The 17,171-nt window shown below is 36.2% G+C and overlaps 1 protein-coding gene across 11 annotated transcripts in view; it reads left to right on the plus strand.

Annotated features, from left to right (window-relative positions):
* Window positions 1-17,171, plus strand: part of DMXL1 (Dmx like 1) — an 85,224-nt gene that overhangs the window by 18,407 nt on the left and 49,646 nt on the right. For 8 of the 11 annotated variants that reach the window (XR_010069172.1, XM_063321075.1, XM_063321077.1 and 5 more), the window contains exons 5-14: window positions 456-588; window positions 2,816-2,882; window positions 6,329-6,504; window positions 8,046-8,235; window positions 9,785-9,953; window positions 13,783-13,995; window positions 14,674-14,927; window positions 15,027-15,711; window positions 16,223-16,344; window positions 16,873-16,962. Coding sequence is in view for 10 of the 11 variants with exons in the window: in XM_063321075.1 (XP_063177145.1) it covers window positions 456-588; window positions 2,816-2,882; window positions 6,329-6,504; window positions 8,046-8,235; window positions 9,785-9,953; window positions 13,783-13,995; window positions 14,674-14,927; window positions 15,027-15,711; window positions 16,223-16,344; window positions 16,873-16,962 (2,099 nt within the window). In the remaining variant the exon portion in view is untranslated. Of the gene's footprint in view, window positions 1-455; window positions 589-2,815; window positions 2,883-6,328; window positions 6,505-8,045; window positions 8,236-9,784; window positions 9,954-13,782; window positions 13,996-14,673; window positions 14,928-15,026; window positions 15,712-16,222; window positions 16,345-16,872; window positions 16,963-17,171 lie in introns of those variants that run through there. The other 3 variants (XM_063321076.1, XM_063321080.1, XM_063321084.1) reach the window with 3 other exon arrangements.

A 17,171-nucleotide genomic window follows, 5' to 3' on the forward strand; every position in this document is an offset into this window, starting at 1 on the left:
TACAGGACAGACAAAATATTTAGTGCATCTGTATGGTCTTATTTGGTTATCCTAATCTCACCAATATCTAATGTGTAAAACCGTGGCTTAAATGGTTAGTATTTGTTGTGAAAGAGGGACATTGTCAGTAGCTCTAGGTGTTTCTTTTAGAGAACAACTACTTTGAAAATTTGATTAATTTTCACTATTTGAACTGTAGATACTCAAATCAAAATGTCTTATATGAGAATATCTTCTTGACCCTTATTGACACCATCTGTATCTATGTAGGGGAATGTGTAGAAGGCACACTGCTGTTATAGTGACTTGCTATAGAAAAGGTGTTTGGATAATATCTGGCATGTTTTGTTCTGCAGTTTCAGCTTTGCAAAAGTGTGGAGTTTTTCTCTCTTTTTATAAAAGTCTATATTTAGCTAGTTGTTTTGTAGTTACATTGTTATAAATACTTGTTTTAGGTACTCGCCTTTTGACTGGTTCCAGTTGTCTTCAGCTTTGGTCCAATGCTCCTTTGGAAAACCCTTCTGACAATGACAATACTGAAAGAACAGATGTTGGACTTGGAGAATGGAAATGTATCTGGCAATGCAAGTAAGAACCTCATTTAAAGACAAGTAATTCCTTTTTCCTTGCTGATTCATACTTTTCAGATGAAATTGTGTAGTTCAGTGAAATCCTATTCTATACTGTTACTTGATAGATGTTACTGATATGTGATAAGTTTGAATCATATTTCCCTTGAATATGTGACATTTCTTTCTTCTTACAAGATCAAGTGTAATTGTTTTTGGGGTAGTTTATGTTCTTAGGCCACTCTTCAATTATATTGAACACTAGGGAAGGCTACTATTGAGATTATCCCAGTAGACTTTGTTGCTTGTACAAGAAGTAAGGTGAAAGCTGCGTGTTTGAAAACTATTGTGCTTACAGGATTGATTAAAATAAACTTCCTTCTATGTCCACCTTTCTTTCCTCCTCACACTTCTCCGCACTTTCACACACCTTTTACTTTTTCTGTGTTTATTCTGGGTATTTGGAACAGTCATGCAAAGATGGATGTGTTCTGTTTTTCTGCATCTCTAAATGCTCTTCTTGTATTCATGTTGATTAATCATTTTAATCTTTGTCTGTATTGATACATTCAGAAGTGTTTTAGTTTAGCACTTCAGTTTATAAGACAATTTAAATCATGGTCCTTCCTGCCATAGGAAGATGTCAGGTGCACTGTTCACATGGGACCGGTGTACCATATGTCAGCCTCCTTAAAGAGGTCTCCTGAAGGAGCTGGCTGGACAGACTCGCTTGAAATTATTCTTTATGAAGCGCTTAGCGTTAGTTGGGTAGTTCCTTCGATGTACCTGAAAAAACCCTTTTTTAATCCTTCAGTTGGTCCTTTTTCTTTGTACTTTCTAACTTTAATCAAGGTTGTGTTTAAAATCCCAAGATCATCCAGATGACAACTGAAAATTTTTCCTTGGAATTCAATGGACTTTCTAAATAAAAGAAGTTGAAGACTTACTCAATTTATGAATATTTTAGACACTCATTTCTCAGACTAATAAAAGGAGTCAGCCTGTAGATAGAATGCTTTTCCTCTGTCCCTTCAGTAATATGTTTTGCATTTGTGTCATAAACCTTACTTCATAGCTTCAAGTCTTCATAGCTCTCCATCAGTTTCTCTCTTTTAAACTCATTTGTGGAGGAGAGATTGTAAAGCATTGTGTTCTTTGAACTAGCACGTCATGGAAAGGGTCAACAGAACTTGCTTTGTCAGTTGAGCTTCTATGCCAGCATGTCTTCTGGCATTTGTGCTTCAGTTAGATTTAGAATAGTTTTTTTCTTGAGGAGAAGTTTGCAACATAGTGATTTTGCAGTACTGCCCTTTGCTAGAATGATTTTTAGTGTCTGAAGGAGGTGTTCCCAAGTGTCTTCATATTGTCTCTTCTAGGAGAATGCCGCTTTCCACCTATGTGAAAATTTACTTTCTTTAATGCATAGCTTTTGTAATTGACTTGCTGTTGTTATTGCGCACACTAAATGCATCATGCTTTTGTTGGCCTGATGGCTAACTTAATCCTTCTTTAAAGTTAGGCCTTACAACTTGTTATTAATGTCTAATAAATTCAAGATTAAAATGTGCACTATACTTGTGCTGCACAAATAAGTTCTTGTATGTCCTTGTTGCCATTAGTAAGCCTGTCACTTAAGCAATAGTTCAGTGCGTAAAAACCCGTAAAAGAAGCTCATTTATTAGTATTTCCAATGAAAGTAAAACACAACAAAAACAAACCGCATACTTAGATTTAGATTATTTTGGTGTGGCATCTTTTAGCAGTGTGACCATTAATGTAAAAACTACTTTCAGATATTTCTTAACTACAGTATTCTTTTTATGTCTCATTGTTTTCTTGATTTACAACTGTAGGAAGTATGAAAAACTGAGATGTCTTTCAGATAAGATGGAAGATAATATGGGACAGCAGAAAAAAGTGGAAGTAGAGCATATCTGCATACAGTTTAATCTTTTAGCATTGTTTTCTTTTATGTTTTTTTTGAATATTGGATATTGTAACATCCTAAGCTGCAGCTTTGTGATTTTCTGTTTTTCTTGTGCAACACGACAACCATGTGTTGCACTCAATTTTACCTCCTAGTCCTTCTGGACTTTGTTAAAGCTTAAGTTGTTTCACATAATCCAATGGATACTTGCATATGAGAATTAAAACACTTTCATGAGTTCAAGGGGAAAAAAACTGTTCAGAGTTCTGAAAATGTTCTTGAAACTTATTTTCTACTTTTCATTGTCTTTATTTCATAGAACTGCTTCTCAAGTTTCATTAATGAAATTCTCGCCAGATGGGGAGTTTTTTGCTACTGCTGGAAAGGTAAGCATTTTCTTCTAACTTGTTTTGTACTAATTCAGACAAGCTATTAAAGCAAACACACATTTTAAAAAAATATCAAGGCTTTTTAATGAAAAATTTATTTTTTATATTTTTTGCATAGTATTTCCAGTAATCCCTCTATGCATCTTTACATTTTGGTAAATAAGAATTTGTGAGAAAGGTAGATCGGGGGGCAACGCAACAAATATTTGCTGCTTACTATTTTAAAATACCCATTTTTAATCAGTACCAAATTATAAGACATGAGATAAAGAAGAGTTTCAGGGAATGGGGGAGATTTGTGGATGAGTTCATTGTTGGATATCCTTCTAGTGAGAAAATATATTCAATACTTTACTATTATTGTAACACCATTGATCCAAAATAGCTCTTTGATATCTTTTTTGTGTAAATGTGTCTGTATGCCTATTTGTGTGTACATAGAATTAACATTCTCCTCCACAGGTACGTTTGCACATAGTTAATGTCAGTGTTTGTGGCCAATCTTACAGATTAGTTCTATGTGCTCAGCATTGAGTGGTTTATCAGAAAAAGCAATAAAACCCCTTGGCAACATAAGCAAAAACATTAAAGCAAAATGTCACTGTCATATCGTTTCACTTCCTGAAACACTAACTAATCTTTTATTTGTACCACAAATCTTGTTGTTCAGGTTTTGTAAGAGAATAATAACCTAACAAGTCAAAGCAGAAAAAAATCAATGTAGTGTAGAGAATCCTGTGAAAAAGTGTGACAAATCCATATGAGAATTTGCATTACTTCTTAAGGGATGTGAAATGAGTAGTTGTTTTCTGCGAATAATGCTATTGTCTTCATTTGAGAAGAGAGTCACATTGACACTTGTCAAAAAGTTCCAATAAGAATGTCCAGACCTGTCTTGTGAGAATTTATGAGATTATCAAAGTAGATTGTGGTGACAAAACAGATTACTATTTAAAAAAAAAACACAGAAAATTTAACAGTATAAGCAGTTTTAACACAGATTAACAGATGCAGGTAGGCATCCAGTTTGTACTGCCAACTAAAGAACCCATCAGAGACTGCAGAACCATTAAAAAGGAAACAAAATGTTAGTATGTAAGGTTAATAGGGACAACACAATTGCTGAGATTAGTGAAAACCCAGTTTAAGTGTCACAGAATCCGCAACAGTATTAACCTAACAGAATGAGTTTCAGATTAAGAATGAAAGACAGTTGTGCGGTTTGGCCTAGTCTGATTTGGAAACATGAGTGAAAAATTAGTATGTACACATAAAGATTGGTTAGAACAGTGTTTGATTTGTAGTAGCAGTATGTGGAACTTCACTCTTGCTGTTTGGATCATAACGTCCCTTAATACATGCGCAAAGCACAAAGATTCAAGGATGGTTCAGTCTGTAAATGAGTCTTGCTTTTAAAATGTAGTGTTCATGCATATTTTTGTGATTCAGTAGTGTGCATCAAGAACAGCTGAGTAACACACATCTTGCTTAGTTGGAGGTATTTGGTTCTTCCTCTAAAGCTTGCCATTTCAGATCACTATACTTGCTTAGGAGACTAACTTTTAAGGCATTTGCTATCTTTAAGGAAGAGACAAAGATATAACAAATCTGTAAAATAATCTAGGTAAACTATATTCCAGTTGACTAGTTTCCAACACATGAAGTGAAATACCAGACTTTCTTGATGATAAACTATACAAAGTCACAAGTTCTCATGGTCCATTCTTGTTTTTCTTCTTTGGGGTGTCAAATTGCTTGCTGTATGTTCTGTGAAGTCTTTAGCCATTTACTGGCTGAAAGGGGAGTTACTCCAGTCATGTTTAAGATAACTATTAGTTATAAAATTGTTTGAAATCAGGTTTTAGCAAAAAAAAAAAGTGTTATATCATTGCTGGCAATATATACTATATGTATTTCATGATATTTAACCCCAGCAACTAAGCCCCACACAGACGCTCACTCACTTACCCCAGCTGGGATGGTGGAGAGAGTTGGAAGAGTAAAAGTGAGAAAACTCGTGAGTTGAGATTAAGACAGTTTAATAGGTAAAGCAAAAGAAGGAATTCATTCACCACTTTCCATGGGCAGTCAGGTGTTCAGCTATCTCCAGGACAGCAGGGCTCCATCATGCATAACAGTTACTTGGGAAGACAAATGCCATAGCTCTGAATGTGCCCCCCTTCCTTCTTCGCCCAGCTTTATACGCTGAGCATGACGTCATATGGTATGGGACATCCCTTTCTCCAGTAGGGGTCATCTGTCCCACATGAGTTCCCTCTCAGCTTCCTGAGTCCCTCCTGCCCTCTTGTTGGCAGGCCAGTATGAGAAGCTGAAAAGTCCTTGGCTGCTTAGCAAACACTAAAATATTAGTGTGTTATTAACATTATTCTCATCCTAAATTGAACACGCATCACTATACCAGCTGTTAGTAAGAAGGGGGATTTAATATTTATTTTAAAAGTCAATTTTTTATGGATTCTAATCTTATAATATGATTGAATTGTGGAAAAAGAAATTAATCAGCATATAGCTTGAATAGTGATAATATCCTTGCAGAGATTTTGACTGGAATGTCTTATCTCCTGTTGTTTTAACTTACATTATAAACTCAGGCAAAGCGCAATTACTAAATAAGTAGGAAAAATTACTAAGTAAGTAGGAATATTAATAACAGATTTTTTTACCATAAATGACTAAGTTAATTACCTGATTGTAGAATCTTTGTTGCTCTAAGATGCTCTAAAATGCATCTTTGTTCCTGTGTCTGCTTTCTTTGTTGAATTTTTTATGAGAGAAGATGCTGGTCAGCAAAACAACCTCCCCCTCCTGCTAATAGGGTCATGTTAAGCATACCCAGGTTAATACAATATTTCAGTACCAGTCATATTTAATAGCTGATTAACAACTTGCAAATCTAGATCCAGATTAATTTATCTGGTCCTTAAAGGCATAAGAACAAGGACATTAGGGACATGACTTTTTCAGTTTATGTATGTGCATATCTAAGAAAAGCAGGCTGAGCAGTACTGAGCTTGATTTTTGAGATGTCATCTTTACCCTTTGTTTGTATTCCTAACATTTGAGTCTGTGTGTGGGGGTTTTGGGGGATTTCTGTCAAAGTACAGTAAGTTGTATTAACATTTGAATACCAGCTCAAGCCAATGCAGCTTGCATTTTTGTGGTTAAAAATTGGCAGCTAATCAGAAGAAGCAAAATTTAATCCAAGCTAGTAATGGCAAGAGAGATTAAAAGAAAGCTCTGCTACTGTGTTTTCTTTATGAACAGGTTTTAAAGTTCTCTTTACTGAACTGACTTTCTGTCATCAGAAAAGTATTTTACTTAAGAGAAAAATGAAAACTGAGGAGACATACCCAGAAGTACTTGAAGCGCATCATATTCTTACACAAGGTAGTCTTATTTACTGTCTCTTTTTCTTTCCTCAGGATGATTGTCTTGTGAAAGTATGGTACAACACAGACAGCTGGCGGTCAGCCGTAGCACCACCCGGCACAAGTTCAGAAAAACAAGCAAAAGAAGTTGATTTTTCATTTGTTTATTTGGCTCATCCTCGATCCGTAAATGCATTTTCATGGAGGAAGACCAGTAAATTCATGCCACGGTCAGTAGTTCTAATAACCTGAGGTTTGTAAATTGCCCCAAAAATCCCAAACTGTACAATCTTCCCAGCTGTACAATCATCACACGAGTTGTACAGTTTACTTCAGTTAATAATTGAGTTTGCATACCTTGAATATTTTTTGTGTATGTTCATGTAATTCCTTCACACTGAAGTTTTTGAGAGGATGGTTAAGCATCCTCTTACCGGGGAACAAACTGGAAACACAGAAAGGGAGTCCCACAGACTGGCTTAGAGATCCGACTAAATTATAAAATCAAGTCTTGCAAAATTACCTCTCTTTGCAACTTTTTCATTACATTGTCTTAAATGACCGTTCATGCATTTGATCCTCGCTTGTTCCTCTTCTGTCCTAGTGGAATCAGAGCAATTCAAAAGTTCCCTGACTTTATGTCATCTTTCTCAAACATTCAAATATTTCTGTGTCTTTTAATTTATTTTTCTACCTAGTACAAAAACAGACATCTGTTAGAAACATTGTCTGTAAATTGAATTAAAATGATCATTTGGCATTTGGGGTTTGATTTTTTTTTTTGTGTGTGTGTGTGTCTTCTGACGATTCCTAAATGACCTGTGCCTAGTTTTCACCAGTAATTGTGGTCTCAAACTGAAGTAGTGTTAGAAATTTTGTGCTGTGCAGCCATCTTTTTGCCATATTCCAAGTAGTAACCATTTGAATTCTGCATACCTTTGTGTGTTCAAGCAAGTTTGTGCTGTCTTTTATACCAACCTTTAAGTAGAAGACTCTTCATAAAGCCATTACTGTAGTCCTTAAATCTGTTTTGAAAAATTTATCTACTCCATAATGCGTAAGGGAGTTTGCTGCTGGATAGAACAGTCAGATGATCCATATATAGTTTTTGAGTCTTAGCTAAAACTAAATTGTGAACTTACATTAACTGGAAACTTGATGATCTGCATAGATATTTTTTTTTTAACCGCCTAGTTTAGGTAGTTATTGCATTTTTAAAAACATATATATATATCTCTCGTATAATTGTATTTTTATATATATATGTAATGCAAATTGCATTTGGAAAAATGGTAATTAAGAGAAGTTTGTAGTTTTAAATTGGCGGTTGTATTCCTGGTATTATCTTGGTTTCTCTGTTTTGGGTATGTAATTTTGTAAGTGCTGTATAGCAGTAACATCTGGGGAATTGAGAACAGGTATCCAGAATATGATTAACTTTTTATGTGAACGACTTTAAAAAGAAAAACATAAATTTTGCTATTCCAACTATGACTAGTTCTGTAAATTGAAATCCATGATTTGATCTTGCACAGTTTTGTAATGAGGTTTGTGGTAATTTATATCAGATACTTGAATAGATATGAAAGCCTTTTGTACATCATTTGTTTTCCTAAGAATGTATTGTTGAGTTATTCTTCCCTTTAGTATCTTTGAGTTACTTGGGGCAATTCCAAAAACTGATAATAGAAAGCTCTTTGGTAGTGTTCCTTTATTTTGATGCTATGTGATAGTAAGCAGATTCTTCACACTTTAAATTTTCTTTCATTAGTGGTGCTGTCTGCAATGTACTCCTGACTTGCTGTAAGGATAATGTTTGTCGTCTCTGGGCAGAGACTTTATTACCCAATGACAGTCTGTTGTATGGTGGTGGATACAACAATGGGAACGAAGCAGTGAACTTCACAAATAACTTCAAGAGAAATACTTCAAGTAAGGAAAAAGTGCAGAATGCTTTAGAGGTAAGAAGTGAAATTGAACAGTGAGAACAAAGACACGTACACACACGTAGTTTTAGACAGGATTGTAATTAGTAACTCGAACATGTATCATAAGCTGAAATCCTTCACGCCATAGATGCATATAAAATGCTAGAGTGAATTAACTTGAAATCTTCCTTAGGAAGGCTAAGCTGACAGCCGTCCTACTGAACTTTCACATTAGAAGACACACTGTCATTATGCCGCTACTGCCTATTTTGCAGACTGAAGCAAAGTGCTTTGCAGTATCTAGTTCAAAGGGCTAGGAACAGTACGGAGCACATAGTGTATATAGGTCACGTGAAACCCACTGATGAAGCTGCCTTAAAATGTGTGGTAGGGGATGGCTTGTTACCTCTGAAGTTGTGGGATGTTCTCTGGCTTCTACAACTAGAAAAACAATGATAACATGGGGGGAAGAAAGATAGGCTTTTTGCCTTTCTGCTGTAGTCCTCAAGCGGAGCAGATTTTTCCTAAGCTGTATCTCTAAGGCAAATGATCCTGGATAGTGTTTTCTAACTAATGGGAAGCAGTGGGCAGATGAAGCATTAGTGATCTCCTGAAAAGCTGTGTAGAGAGCATGTGGGTGTTGTGCTCTTATCTTAATGAAATGATGTATTTAGTGTGGTCATGGTGCATTCTTAGCACATGTGTCACAGATGAGAAGTATGACAGGCTGAAAGGCACAACACAGCAAAGAAAAAATATTCAAAGGGGGAAGGGAAGTTGGAGACACTTCTGTGTCCTGTGGAAAATAAGAGGCAACACTAGAGATCAGAGATAACAATTACATAAAAATTGAGAGAAGACTGTTTTACATGAGCATACTGTATTAAGATGCAAAGGATAGCAAGTGAAAAGGAATGCCAAGAGTGTAATACCATCCTTAATACAAATTGTGTACCTTCTTGTACCTTTTGGTGCTTATGTAGATAATCTACAACACAGTGACCTTGAACTGTGCAGTTTGTGGAGTGAAACTTCTTAATACTGGCATAGTTGGTCTTAAAACTTGAATATTATTTTTCCCTTGGAAACATCTATTTGCATAAAGGGGGAAGACCTTAAAACTCATTGGGACTTTATGACGGGTGTGGAAGTACTGATCCAATCTAATCAAAGTACTGATCCAAAGTACTGATCCAGTTTTTCAGTCTCTGAAATAAGATTATTCAGATTTTCTGCCTTTTTTGTTCAGAATCTTGAATAAGCATGGTATATGTTTGTGAAATATAGTAGTATTTTCTGTGCAAGTACAAAAACTGTATGAACATTGTCTGCATACTGAAATGAGAAGCTATTATTATGTCAAAGTACTGTATGGGCCTTTATAAATGAACCTGAAGTCTCTGGTATCTCTATTGCAGACACAACCTGAACAGTTTAATTTTTGCGAGAAACGCTACTGATACTTTACAGTAGCTTTTAAACTGAAAAATGTAATGCACTAGTATGTAGAAAACAACTTACCGATTAAATCTGCTTTATCTTTTTGGAAGGAATTAAAAATGACACTTTATTCTTTATGCAGTTAAACCTGAGGCACTTCCGACGAGGAAGGAGGAGGTCGGCTGCTGTTGTAGCACATACTGGATATGCTCCACATCAGCAAGATCCCCACGAAGCTCACAGGAACATCCCTCCTCATGCGAATGCACTTTGTCACTTCCATATTGCTGCCAGTATCAATCCAGCCACAGGTAAGAAGTGGGGTAAGATACGTTTTCTGTTAGGTCTGTGTAAGCTTAATTGGCTCACATGTATTTGTGCAGTATTTATGTGATCATGCAAAATTATTAGCAAGTTGGTTTCATTTAATGCATGGAAGAACCTTTTTCTACAGTAATGAAAAGATTTGAATAAATTTCCTTCACAGTAATCCCATCTTTCATTTTTGGTCATCTGTTAACTGAGATTCACAGTGGTCTGAAATGCAGAAGGCTAAATATTTGTAACTAGATTTACAAATTTACTGAGAATTGTGTATGATATTGGGAGCACACTGATAAATCAAAAACTTCCAAGCTTAAAACAAGTGTCCGAAGTAACCACACATCCCTCTACTTCTGTTCTGTCTCTGAACCAAACAAAACACGCCTTCATCTTGTGTTCCATAAACTTTAATATTCTCTTGCATTCAAGATATTCTTATAGGCCTTAAGGGAAATGCCCAATAGTCACTAGTATTTTTGTCTTCATAATCATTTGTATGTGCTGAAAATGAAGTGCATGTCTGCTTATTGAAAAACTGAAGAGAAATGCAATATTGAATGGCCTTTCATTAAGGTTTTATTGCTGTGATATGATTTCCCATGTCTAGACTTAATGAGCAAATGTATTATGTAATCCTTTTCTGAAGTTAGTTAAGCTTTGTCTTACAGTATTTTTAAATTATTTTTTTTGTTCCTCCTGACCTTTGTTTGAAAGGCCACTTTTAACCTAGAGGCATTCATGATTAGTTCGTATTTGTAGCTGCACAGTCTTTGCTATGATTATAAAGAACTGTTGGTTTCTATTACCATTGCTGGACTAAGCAAGCTGTAAACAATTTCTCCTGGTCGAGGGAGGTGTTTCTCCCCCTCTAGTCCACTCTCGTGAGACCCCACTTGGAGTACTGCGTCCAATTCTGGAGCCCCTACTACAAGAAAGATATGGATGTGCTGGAATGTGTCCAGAGAAGGGCCATGAGGATGATCAGAGGGCTGGAGCACGTCTCCTGTGAGGACAGACTGAGAAAGTTGGGGTTGTTCAGTCTGGAGAAAAGAAGGCTCTGAGGAGACCTTATAGTGGCCTACCAGTATCTTGAGGGGGCCTACAAGAAAGCTGATAAGGGACTTCTTAGGATATTGGGTAATGGTAGGACTAGAGGGAATGGATTAAAACTAGAGATGGGACGATTCAGACTGGACGTTAGGAAGAAGTTCTTCACCATGAGGGTGGTGAGACACTAGAACAGGTTGCCCAGAGCGGCAGTGGAAGCCCCATCCCTGGAAGTTTTTAAGGCCAGGCTGGATGGGGCTCTGAGCAACCTGATCTAGTAGGAGGTGTCCCTGCCCGTGGCTAGGGGGTTGGAGCTAGATGATCTGTAAGGTCCCTTCCAACCCTAACAATTCTATGATTCTATGATTTTTTTTAGTATTTGGTTCATGTTTCTTTTAACAGATATGGCTAGAATCACATTCAGCCTACCAAAAGAAAACTTTTTGCAGTTACATGCTTGTACCATCAATGCTATCTTATTTCTGCAGGAAATGTCTCTAGTCATGACGTAATTTACTACCCAATGTCATAAAGGAAAATTTCTCTAGAGCTTCTTGGAGATTTTTAGTTCTCATTTCTGCATCTTCAGATTGCACAAGGAGATAGCTAACCTTTTCATGTAGCTAGGACATATTCTTTTGCTATCTTTTTTTTATATCTACTCTTAAAGCACTTCTTCCTTGTTTTTTTTATACATAATAACTAAGTAAACTTTAATTTTGCTTTTAATAGTCCTTGCAATATATAAATGTGCCCAACAGTAAACCCGCAGAATGGGAATAAAAGTAATTTTGGAGAAGAATGGTAAAAGATTTTCATAGGTGTCTAACACTTCTCTCTGGCCTTCTTAATCTTGTATTCCTTGTATGTTATCTGTATTAATATTGTCTATCTTGATACTGTCTTTTGTGTCACTTGGTCTTTAACACAATAGATTGGAGGAAGGGTTGATCTTTAATGCAGAAACTCTGAAGTAACTTTCACATCTTAAATCTTAATTTGAAGAAATATCTGTTCTTCCTCACAGTCAAGTCCTTAAGTATCTCAGTCTAACCAGATTCTCTAAGTAGTTCTTTTAGTTTGCCCTTTTGAAATTAAATTTTACCTGAAAACCTAATTGTATTTTCTTTCATTTAATTTAAACTAAATCTGTTTATGATCTTGCACTTGAAAATTTGCCCTTATTACAACATTCAGAGTACTTGTTAAAAACTAAGGCCAAAGCAGCTTTATCTCTCATTCACCTAACTTTTTCAAAAAGAATAATGCTGTTGTGTAAAAGAATAAGCTTAATTTTAATTTTTATTGTATTTGTGTTCTGCTGTTAATTTTGCAACAAAATCCTTGAGACCTTCTTTTATACTAGAGTGTTATTTAACCTGGTATTCAGCCTCAGTGGAGTTCAGTGAAAGGAATAAGCAGTGATTGTTAGGACAAATTCTAGGCAAATCCAGAAGTTATTGAATCCAAAGTCCTTAGAAGTTTTCTGGAAAGAGTGAATGTGATTTATGAAGCAAATAGAAATTCACTAAAGTTTTTGTACAAAGCTGAGCATCAGTTAGAAGTTGGTAGTTACAAGATAGGAGAATGAGAAAAAAGTTATTACTTCAGCAGTCTTTTGAGATCTACTCAAAGTACATAGATTTATAATATAATCTGAAAAGTCATCTTTCCAGTTCACCTTCTTACTTTTACTGTAGTTTTGTCTTCCAAAGACAAAACAGAATTCTTCTAAGTTCTGTTTTTGACAACTGTATTATGATATTTTTGACACTGGCATTAATTTCCCTTTTTAGGAAGACAGGCTGTATTTCTTAAATACTCTGTGCTCTTTACCTCCGCCCCTGCTGAGTCCCCTCCCCACAACAAAATTGCTGGTGGTTGTGGTGGTCCCTTCTTCTGTCTGTGCACTCTCAGCTATCATTTTATTAGGCTAGACTGGAGGGTAAGTAATTCAAAGCCATCATTGGCTTTGGAAAAAAAACCCAACAGAATGGGAGTAAAAAGTGTTTTATGTCCCAGGGCATTGAATTTAAGTAATGCTGCATAAGTAGAGAGCAGAAGGAGATGAGAATATATATGGGGACTTCTAGGTGGGAATTAAATGCAGGTTGAGCTTTTAGCATGTTGCTGTATGGCCCATTTGAGGGAATTACAGTAAATCACCTACCTGCTTTTTAGCCACACTTAATTTAGATGATGTTACTCTGCAGCAGCCTGATACTTGCTTCTGCCACATACTTTGTGATTACTGCTTTATTTTTCACAGCCACCTGGGACACAGAGTATCATCATAGGGCAATGTAAAATAATAATGGGATCTATAGGAATCAGAAACCCCGGCTTTATACAGTGGTGTTACAGAGTCACTGTACTCATTTTTTCTAGTGTAAGCCCTGTGATACATGGTTCTTGATTACTGTGTATACCTACTGCAGCCTCCATTGTAGACTAAGTTTTGTGAAATTATGTTTAAATTATTTGGTTTGTATTGAGCTGTAGTAGCAAAACACAAGGTAAATTAACCTGTATGGACAGTGTTGCATCATGAAGATGTAACAGGGCAGCGCCATGCTGTAATCCTAACGTAAGCATACCAAAGAGCCTTCCCTTCCTGTGGGACATCTCTTGTGGTAACAGTCAGGCAATTTAATACTGAAAGTAGGTGGCGTTGGTGAAATGAATGACAAGTGGTAACACACTTTGTCTAAAACTATGTTTTGACTAAACTACTTGGTTTTCAAAAATGTCAACATCTTTTTCCGGTAGATATTCCTCTACTCCCTTCTATCACATCTCTAAGTCTTGGGGAAAATGAAGAAAAAAGTGGACCTTTTGTTGTGCACTGGCTAAACAATAAAGAACTTCATTTTACCTTATCCATGGAAGTATTTTTGCAACAACTTAAGAAGAGTTTTGAACATCATTCGCCTGAGACTAACACTGAGGAATCTAATCAAATGGATGGCAGATCAGAAGAAGGTAGAAGTCTTACAGACAAATGCCTTTCATTTTACAAAGTAATTTGTAATGTTCTTTCATGTGAAGCAAGAGGCGGGCAAATTGACACGTAAGGATACAGATATATTACAGTAGCATTTCTGTGCATTTCCTTCCCTTGCGCTGGAAGTACCTAAGTGGCTCTTAAAAATCTGTGTCTAGAAATTCTGGATTTGTTTATGATTGTTCCAAAGATTTTGAGTTATTTATGCTGAAAAGTGTATTACTTAGCTGACCTGGAGGCCTTTGCATGAAAGTGTGTTATTTTAACATGTTTAAGGAAGCAGGTACAACCTTAGATTTAACTTTCCTTTTTTTTTAAATATTAATGTACGCCTAATTTAAATAGCTTTATTCTATAAAATAATGTAGTCAATTAATTTAAATATATACGATTTGGAGATGACTGGTTTTCTTCTGCCTACACATGCAAAAATTTTTATATAGTGGGGAAAAATAAAAGTATTTCAAATTAAAGTATGATGTAAACTATTTTGTTTTGTTAGTCATTGACTCAGGTCCACTAGAGGATTTCTAGTTAAAATTTTCATTACTTTAAATTTTTGCTTACGTGAGTGGTTTATAAAAGGCCTGAAAGGTGCTCCAACACTTGCTATACTTCTGCTTTTGAATATAGTATATACCTTTTGTGTGTTCTAGAAGTTGATGAAAATGGAGATGAACATAAAGGGAACCAAGAAAAGAAGGAACTGGGTGATGAGAAAACTACTCCGAATTTCAGCATTGTTCCTTTATCTTCTGCTATTATTGATCATGAAATTGAAGTACTACTTTCTGAATGGAGTAAAAATGCTGACATGCTATTCAGTATACATCCTATGGATGGTTCACTGCTGGTATGGCATGTAGACTGGCTAGATGAATACCAGCCTGGCATGTTTCGCCAGGTGCAGGTACTTTATTTTTTCTGGTTTATGCATTGTTATTCAGTGAGAAGTATGATGAGAAAATAACTTTAGTACTTACTCTTTCTCCCTTTTTTAAAATTCCAGGTGTCATTTGTCTCAAGAATTCCTGTTGCATTTCCAACGGGTGATGCAAACTCTCTTTGCAGAAGTATAGTGATGTATGCTTGTACCAAAAATGTTGACTTAGCTATTCAACAAGGCAAACAAAAGCCTCCTGGCCTTACACGATCTTCATCTATGCTTATCTCCTCTGGACATAGTAAATCAACCAACAGTTTAAAACTAAGTATCTTCACACCCAATGTTATGATGATTTCCAAACATGCGGATGGGTCATTGAACCAGTGGCTAGTGAGTTTTGCTGAGGAATCTGCTTTTTCAACTGTACTTAGTATTTCACATAAATCCCGATATTGTGGTCACCGTTTTCATCTTAATGACTTGGCTTGCCACTCGGTATTACCACTGCTGCTTACAACCTCACATCACAATGCTCTGATTTCACCAGATGTTGAGAGTGCAAAACAAGCAAATGATTCTTTAAAGTCTCAGGAGTCACCAGTAAGACTTCAGAGTAGAGGCAATGCAGATGTAACATCCCAGGATCCCAATGCGGTTTACAGTGAACTTATTCTTTGGAGAGTTGACCCTGTTGGGCCTTTGTCCTTTTCTGGTGGAGTTTCTGAACTTGCTCGGATCAATTCTCTCCATGTTTCAGCTTTTTCTAATGTTGCATGGCTGCCCACACTTATACCCAGCTACTGCCTTGGTGAGTTTGGTTTCCTGATTTGCGAAGTGTTCTAGAATAAAAGTAATATAACCTAATAATGTTATTAAATAGATAATGTAGATGTACTTGAATGCATTGAAAAAAATGTTAAGCATGGGTCCTTTATGTCACAAATTTCCAAGCTACTGGTACTTGGAAAGGGTCTGTTCCTGTGTGAAGAATTTCTGTGTTCTTCTTTTATTTATTTGATATTTCAGGAGCTAATGCAGTAAAGTTCTTAGAGGCTTCAAGCATGTTGAGCACTTAAAAGCAGCGGCAGATTTTTCTCTGTTTTGCAAATGGGATTCTCATTTCCTTTTGTGTATTTTGATTTGGTTGCTGAGTGGAGCATTGAACTTTGTAGTTTTTGCTTGTGAACACAAATTAACAAGAGGTAGTTTTTCTTATGCTATATTGTTTTCTTTCGTAACTTCAAAATTGCCTCTTGCCAGAAAAAGGGAGCAAGTTGGTGTTTGAATATTTGAGCACTTTGTGCGTTCTTATTTTTCAGGTGCATACTGTAATTCTCCAAGTGCCTGCTTTGTGGCTAGTGATGGACAGCATTTGAGATTATATCAAGCTGTAATAGATGCTAAGAAACTTTTGTGTGAGCTCTCCAATCCACAAATTTCTGTAAGTGAAAATCTCTTTCAAGTTTTTGGAGGTTGTAACTTCATTCAGCAGCACTAGTTTCAGACTCGTTCATAACTAAGCTGGTTGCTGAGGCTTTCACATTGCAGCCATGCTGCATTCCATTTAATCTCAAACTCTGGATATTGAGGCAGGTCAATGTTTAGTTGGGAAATACCTTTGAAACACTTGCACTAAAAGGAGTAATAGCAGAGCAACAGACTGTGTGTGTTGTCCATCCTAAGGAAAAGTTGAGGTGACAATGCAGCCTTGGAAAAGGACAATAAACTGCTGAATGTAAGGCTTTCCAGATGAGAGACGCAAGTTCTTGTCACCTTTCAACCATCAAAGCCAGTGTGACTCCTGATAAAACTGGGAATGTTGCGTTTGTTCTTGGTGGATTGCAACCAGTGTGTATTTAATGCTTTAGTTAACATTTGCTTACTGGTGTTGCACCTACCTAGCAGGCAGTGCCACAGAAATGCACAACACTGAGTTAACAAGACCATCCCCCTGACTCTTTTTAAACAGAAATACGTCGGTGAAGTTTTTAACATCATAAGTCAGCAATCTACGGCTCGCCCAGGGTGTATCATTGAACTGGATGCTATCACAGAGCTTGTAAGACCTTTTTGTGAATTCATTTCATAGCATAATTAGCTTGTTTAAAAAGTGGTAGCAATAAGGCTATACCTGTAGCTTTCCATCAGGTGAAGATGAGTTATTTACAGACTGATTCTGACATTTACTTGCTTTTTGTTTCGTAGTACCTGTACATGAAAAAATTGTGTGTAATGAAAGTGCATTTTCTTGAGAAATCTTTCATTGAT

The sequence above is a fragment of the Chroicocephalus ridibundus genome, chromosome Z, assembly GCF_963924245.1.
Source record: "Chroicocephalus ridibundus chromosome Z, bChrRid1.1, whole genome shotgun sequence".
NCBI classification, from domain to species: Eukaryota; Metazoa; Chordata; class Aves; order Charadriiformes; family Laridae; genus Chroicocephalus; species Chroicocephalus ridibundus.